This window comes from Austrofundulus limnaeus, unplaced genomic scaffold, assembly GCF_001266775.1.
Source record: "Austrofundulus limnaeus strain Quisiro unplaced genomic scaffold, Austrofundulus_limnaeus-1.0 Scaffold259, whole genome shotgun sequence".
Classification (NCBI taxonomy): Eukaryota; Metazoa; Chordata; class Actinopteri; order Cyprinodontiformes; family Rivulidae; genus Austrofundulus; species Austrofundulus limnaeus.
The window spans coordinates 175076-182822 of record NW_013952661.1 but is presented as its reverse complement, the minus strand read 5'-3'; the positions used below and the strand labels follow the sequence as shown (position 1 = coordinate 182822).

General features: G+C 37.8%; 1 protein-coding gene across 1 annotated transcript in view; it reads left to right on the top strand.

Annotated features, from left to right (window-relative positions):
• LOC106526098 (formin-2) overlaps positions 1 to 7747 on the top strand; it is a gene marked incomplete at its 3' end in the record, with an annotated part of 66801 nt that overhangs the window by 24347 nt on the left and 34707 nt on the right. The window contains 1 exon segment of the mRNA XM_014020584.1: positions 4968 to 5146. Within this exon segment, the coding sequence (XP_013876038.1) occupies positions 4968 to 5146 (179 nt within the window).

The following is a 7747-nucleotide window of genomic DNA, read 5'->3' as shown; positions in this document are numbered from 1 at the left end:
AAAAAAGCAGTTTCAATTTAAAAAAATAATTACAACAAAAAAAATTGTTTTATCAACAAAACAAAAAAGGCCATTTCAATTTTAAAAAACTATCTAAACGTATTTTTGCAAAGCAGAAACTTTTGGTTGAATCTCTAACTTTTGGTTGACACTTTAAGTTTTTGGTTGACTGTCTAAGATTTTGGTTGACTAAGTTTTTAGTTGAACTCAAAAAAGATTTGAACTCAGAAATCACAAACTAGGGTAGTAGCGCAGGGAGTAGAGAAGCCAAGCTTTTGATCGAAAGGTAGCCAGTTCAACTCCAGGTTGGTCTCCATGTTGCACGTGTGTGCACATGTGTGATAGGTTAAATGCAGAGACTTAAAAGAGACCTGTTATGCAAAATTCACTTTTTAAAGTTTTTTTACTCAACTTTGGCTAATAGGCTTTAAGAAGGCTTTAATAAGCTAAACATTAGAAGTACATGAAAAACATTTACATAACAAACAAAAATAAAAAATTAAATTCTTTGTGTCCATGTCGGTCTCAATCCCTAGTCTCCCACCCTCTGATCCAACACTCTACCCACTGTTCTATAGGAGGCTTGTTATAAAATGAGCTGCACATTACACAACAACACAGTGATGTCTTTTTATATGGAGAAGGAGGAGCTTCACCTGGGGTTTCCTAGGTAAGGGGCTGAACGCAGGTTCTGGTGGGTTGTCGTACGGCTTGTGACATCACAAAATGTAGGAAGTATAAAACTTGTCATTAATATACATTAAAATACATTTATTTACAGTAAACATGCCCTTGGGTGCATTTTTTGGTCCTAGGACTGTTTTCTTAAGAAGTGCACACCCAAAATTGAGTAAAAAAACTTTTAAAATGTGAATTTTGCAAAATAGGTCCCCTTTAAGTCTCTGCATTTAACCTATCACACATGTGAACACACGTGCAACATGCAGACCAACCTGGAGTTGAACTGGCTACCTTCTGATCACAAGCTTGGCTTCTCTACTCCCTACGCCACTACCCTAGTTTAAATATTTTTTGATTGAAATAGCTTTTTTTGTGTGGTTGACAAAACACTTTTGGTTGAAAAATATTTTTTTAATTGAAACTGCTTTTTTAGTTTGGTTGAAATTATTTTTTTTGGTTGAATTTATTTTTTGTTTGGTTGAAAAAATATTTTTGATTGAAATTATTTTTTTGATTGAAGATGCTTTTGGTTTGATTGAATAATAAAAACACAAATTTACCTCCATACTGGTATAGATGTAAAAAAAAAAAGTTGAAAAGCATTTTTAGCAAATGTTTCAAAACAAATTTATAAAAATAACAGGAATGGCACCATAAAGCTTTGAAAGCAGAAATTAGATGTTTGAGCTCTCATCTGATAAAAGTAATACCGCTTGAGTTAAAAATATCTATATAAAAATTCAGCTTTTTGTAATTATATAAAATAGGATCACTTCATCTCATTTGTTGTGCAGATATAAAAGGAAAACATATTTATGGTTGAAAAATATTTGGTAAATTTTAATTGGAAAGAAATGGGTTAGTTCTAACCTGCATTTACTGGTAGTGTTCTGGCAGGCTGGGGTCTGGAGTTATACATGGAGACCATTTTTCACCACATGGAATCTTCCAGAAATTAGCAGCTCTGATGTCACCATTGTTGCACAGGCAGGTAGTTTCACCACAGCTCCCTGGTCACAGCAGTGTGCATTTGGTTTGTGGAACCATGGTAAAGCGTCTCCAGCTGATCTTCTCAGAGCGCAGCTGTACACCTGCAGATTGGACTTCTAATCACTACAGATTATTTCCTCAGCAGCACGCCTGGACTGGCCATCAGGCACAGCGCGGACTTCCCCAGTGGGCCGGTAGTGATTTTGGGCCTGGCCGTTTTTTTTTTATTATTGTTTTGATTTTCTCTTAAAGTTATGCTTATCGGTACACACAACTGGTAGATTGGCCCATTAGTCATGATTGATTCTGGGCTGGACAAATTACAGCAGCCTAGGGCTGAGGCCTCCTCCCTCATGGATCGCAGCTGTCAATCAATCAGTCACACAGACAAGGAGAATGGAGAACAACGCGTGGCAAAACACGCAAAGTAGGCACCAATAAAAGAAAGCTCAAAAAATGTTATTTAGTGGTTGTAAATTGCAAACATTAAATAATGTCTCGTTTCTCTCCTGAATCATTTGCAGAAGGAGAGAGACAGGCAGAGACACAGCATCAGCTGTGTCCCAAAGCGCAGCAGCGAGGTTCGCAGGACTCCTGCTGCCTCCACTATGTCAAAGAAATAAATATAAAAACAGCGCAAAGAATGAATTTGATTCATGCATGTGACACATTTATGTTAAACAAATGAAAAGGCAGCAAAGACTGGGAAATTGGTCAGTGAAAGGTGATTGTCATCAAATTTCACAAATGCTTTTTTTTTTCAATTTTTCCAAAAAAGTTTATGGATGCAGATAACAGCTCAGTCAGAACCTGTAGAGGTTCTGCTCCTCCCAGACTTGTGGGCGGTAATGGTTTTGTAATTTAGTATTCTTTTTTTTCATTAGGCTATGATAAAAGTCTAAAATGTTAAACGTGTTTTAACCAATGCTTTTTTCTGATAAGCCCTCTGATAAAACCCCTCAAAACTAAGTAAAACATGTCTAAAAGGGTAGAAAACACCTCAGTACCACCATTAACTGGGTAATGGGGCCTGGAATGGACAAAAAACCCTCAAAATCTCCAACAATCATCATAAACCAGGTTAAAGAGTCCTAGGAGAGCCCCTAACCCTCCCAAACCATAGGATGGACAAATCCTTCCAATCCTAGACTATGGTGATGTGGTTTACAGGTCTGTCTCTAAAACACTTCTTCACAAACTGGACTTTAGTCATCATGCTGCTATCCGATTTGTCACTGGTGCTTCATTTAAAACACACATTATGATCTGCACTCCCTGATAAACTGGCCATCTCTTCATTCTCGCAGATCTATTCACTGGTTCATGTTCATTTACAAAACCCTCATTGGAAAAATGCCAGGTTACCTACATGCACTTCTCACTGTTCACAAACCAAATCATAGTCTATGTTCTAGTGACCTCATCAATCTCATACCAAAAGCACGTACCACCTTTGGTCGCTCCTCATTTCAGTTTTCTGCTGCAGATGACTGGAACCATCTGCAACAAACCTTAAAACTGGACTCATTCATTTCTTTATCCTCATTTAAAAGTTCGATACACTTAATAGTAAAAGATCACTGTACTTGGTTTTAGTTTCCTTTTTTATTTTATTTTGTTTTTTTTTTCCTGGTTTATCATGTTATAGTATGTTTAATTTTACTCAATGCTGTCTGTGCCATGTCTTTGTTTTAACATTGTTCTGACGTTTTGTGTTGTACTGCTGCCTCTTGACCAGGTCGTCATTGTAAATGAGAATTGATTCTCAACTGACTTCCCTGTTAAAATAAAATAAAGGTAACCAGGTAAAAGAGACCTAGGAGGACTGAAAACCACTCAAAATATCCAAAAGCCACCAAAAACCAGGTAAAGAGAACCAAAAACCCCTCAAAACCTCCAAAACTCACCAAACACCAGGTGAAAGGGGTCTAGGAGGGCCTAAAAGCTCTCAAACCCACACAAATTCAAAATGGCCAACATCTCATTTTCCATCATCACTTATCCTGAGTCCTCCTGGTTTCAAGAGCAGTGCTGCCTGAAGACACTCAAAATTTGGTGCAGATTTGTTGATGTATTAGTGAGCTATAATTGTTGATCTATTCTAGGGGGCACTGTTGAGTCAAATTCCACTGAAATCCTGTACGCCTCCTTAGAGGTTAACAAAGGTCAAACATTTCCTGTTTGGAGCAATTTGGATCATGTATGTGTGATTTAGAGTCAAAGGTATGCAAACAACAAGGCATAGCATTCGTCACTCAGTCATGCTCACACAATTCAGCCAACAGTGTTGAGATAAGCATGCAACATCAACTGGTCACAAAGCACAGGTAGAAATCTATATGAGTCACAGTGTAAAAGGAAAACATCCAGCAGGAGGCGGGGCTAAGGTGATGTCACCAAATGACCATGTGAGTGTGATGAATGCTGGTCTGGTATGGCACACAGAAAGGATCATTCAGATTTGACCTTGTAAGTGGAGGCTATTTATCCTTGATGTTTTATGGCAAATGGGCAGTTTCTGAGGCTTGGCCATGCTCGCATGCTTTGTTGCAGCAAAAATATTTTGATATTGTTTGATCTCCAATGCCTTAGGCCTGTGCTGAGTGATTGTTAAATCTGTAAGTTAAAAGCTGTAAGAGGAGTTTCAGATACCTGAAAAAAAGACAAATTGGCAGCTTTGATCCAAGATGGCCGAATTCCTGTGGGGCTCAGAAGTAATAGGAATTATAACTGCTCCGTTAGTGACCACAGCTCAGATCTAGTAGCTGAAGCCTGTGCCTGCTGGTGATTGGTTGAAGCAGGAACCTTGGCCTGCTGGTGAATGGGCTTTTCTAGTGGATTTAGATAATCCCTAAATCTATTTAGTTCACTAATTAGGTTTGGTTCGTTTCAAATGTAAAAAGGAACAGCCTGAATGTACACTGACCTTGTAATATAATGTGTTGTATATCCCATTTGTGTTGCAGTTTAACAAAAAAATTAAAATCACAGAAAAGATTCAGTCAAGTAACCTCAGTCAAATCTACTGGGTCTCTGTCATCCAGAACAGAGTAACAACTTTTTCAAAATAAACCTTTATTTTAATAAGTAAGTCAGTTGGGAAACAATCCTCATTTATAATGACGACATGATCGAGGCAGTAAGACAACACAGACAACTTAGTCTTTATAACATGTACCTCTATTAAATTAACATTCAGTATTCAAATTAGATTTGTGACATTCCATAATTTAATCTAAAGGTTGCAGCTTGACTGATGCACAGTGTGTTTCTGTGATTGATCTGTGGATGCTCAGGTCGTACTTTGTTGGAAAAGCTGTTCCTGCAGCAGCAGCAAGAGGAACCAGAGGAGGCTGAAAGGCTCTGTTCCAAGATCTTGGCCATGGGTCTCCTGCTGCCTTTTGCAGAGTGTTTCAAAGAGCAGCTAGGAGGCAGCACAGCACACAACACCTCTGCTACTCCAACCAAGTTTGAGGTATGTCACCTTATTATGACCCCCACACACAAAGCGTAAGCGGGAGCCATATTGTTTTCATAGTTTATTTATTCTCTTTTTTTCAGTGATTTTTGATCAACCGTAGCACAAAAACGGCTGCACCAATCAACATGAAATTTGGCAGGACTGTAGATGAGTCCGACCTACACTGTGCCAGCCAACAGTTTTACAATAGACTCCATATTTGAGGAGGGGCTCCTTTCAAAGAGGGGGTGTCTGGACATGCAAAAATGCTTATAACTCAGAAACTGTTAAACATAGGAGCTTCAGATTTCTTTTGTTTATCTCCAATGAAGCTCTATCCATCAGGCCCACCAATCAGTGCCCCACCACCCCGGACCCCCAATTTATCTGAAAAAGGGGTATCTGGACATACAAAAATGTTTATCACTCAAAAACTGTTAAACATAGGAGCTTCAAATTTTCGTTGGTTGTTTTGCTCTGATGAGGGGCTATCCATCAGGTCAACCAATGCGGCCCCCCCCCCACAAAACAGTGCCCCCCCCAAGCCACTATGATTTTGGGATGCACCTAGTAGCATGACATTTATTAGGAATAAAACCTTCTGAGTTCTGGTGCTTTTCTGCATGCGGGGGTCATTATGTTACCGCTATGCGGTGTCTAGTTTCCATTTGTTTTGTTGTGACACTCATATTTAAAATCTAAACCACAAAAAGTAAAGAAATTTGTGTTTGGTAGGTTATTTCTTTGTTGCAACATTGCTGATCTGGATAGGGAAACTTCAAGCTTGCGTTCTGCAAAACCAAGCTTTAACATTAATTGGCATGATTCTTAGTGTCATCTCACAGCATGAAAGCTCAGTGGTTAGCACCAATGCCTCACAGCAAGAAGGTCCTGGTTCGACCTCCAGTTCAGACCTGGGGTCTTTCTGTGTGGAGGTTACATGTTCTTCTTGTGCTTGCGTGTGTTTTCTCTGGGTACTCCAGTTTTCCCACCCACAGAAACATGGACAAATAGGATATCTTCAGGCCCAGGCCTCTCTTGAAAAAGAGAACTATGATCTCAGTGGGATTTGCCTGGTTAAACAACGGCAAATAAATGTCCAAACTGAAGGCCAGTTTCCATTTATAAGATTTTTTGCCATGAAGCTGTGTTACAACAAAGAAAAAAAAATATACCAAACATAAATTTCCTTACCTTTTGTAGTGTTTATTTGTATGGAATTCTTTTTTCATGCTCATGCATTGTCATTTTTTTATTAGGCTGATATTAATTTCCATCTTTTAGAGTGTCCTTAGATTGTGGTATTTAGATTAATTTATTTATTTGTTTCATTTAAAAACAAAAATTCTATATACAAGAAAAAAATACAAATCACAAGTAAAATGAAATTAGAAAAAAATATATATCTGCCCCTATTTTCCAAAAATTAATTTCAAGTAGTAATATTGTTTAAGTAAAACAAAACAAAAACTTCAACTCCTTCACGAACAACAGCTCTTATTTCCCGATGCGTCACAGTAACCCAAGTAGAAAAATCAAAAGAAAACATAAGTAGGTCCTCTGGACAGGTTCTTCTTTAAAAGAGATATATCATGCTAAATGCACTTTTTTGCATTTATAAACCATTTTTTGTGCAATTATAGTGTCTAGGAGTGTAGAAAACTTTAATTTATTCTGTCCAGTTACTGCAAAGATATTTTTATATTTTTTATGGGTCAAATTTTTCAGTTTGTTCAAAATCTGCTGTTGCTTATTTCGTTTCATTGTTTATTTCGTCACACATTTTTCTTCGGAACTACCATTTATGGTAATGTATTTCCGGCCAACTGGATTTCATAGTCCGCCATTTTTTTCCTTGCTTTGAGATTTTGTAGTTCATAGCATCATGCCGAATATGCAAGTTCAGAAGTCAAAATGTTCGGATCTGGGGTGTGTAAACCCACATTATTATTTACACAGACTACCAGCGTCAGAGCTTCTTCAAAGTGTCTGGTTAAGTTTTATTTCTCAAGGAAATGGACCCACAACAGGGCGGAAAGTGCTTGCGGACAACACAGGATGAATGTTACAAAAATAAGGGTGAGTCATGAACTGTAAATGTGTTTTAACTGTCTAATTTAGCTGTTTCTACCCTCTGTGTCGGAATATGAGGGGAGAAAGAACAGCTGTGTTTAAGTTTCTTTACSYAACGGGTGCTCAGCACCATGTTTTACTTTCACTTTCGCTCCGCACTGTAATCAGTGTGTCCGTGTTGTTTTTCTTTTTAAAAATGCCGGAGCGTTTCAAACTGTAATCTAAAGTTAACGTCAGTTGTTTTAAATGCATTTTTGCCTGGTGTTAAAAACGGGAGCAGCAGAATGAGGCAGAGAAGCTGTGAGCGCTGTGTGTGTGTGTGTGTGAAGTCCTCATAAGGGTAGCAAGATGGATGTGTGTCTCCTATTTTTCTCTGTGTTGCAGTTGTTGCATCAAAAAAGCTGGGAACATAGTCATTTTATGTAACAAAATATATTAATCTTATTAATGTACAAATAAAAACAGAATATTTAGCATTAGATAAAATAAGAAATTAATTAATTTATTTTAATTTTTTAAGAAAGGGCTGAAAGAAGAAATCCT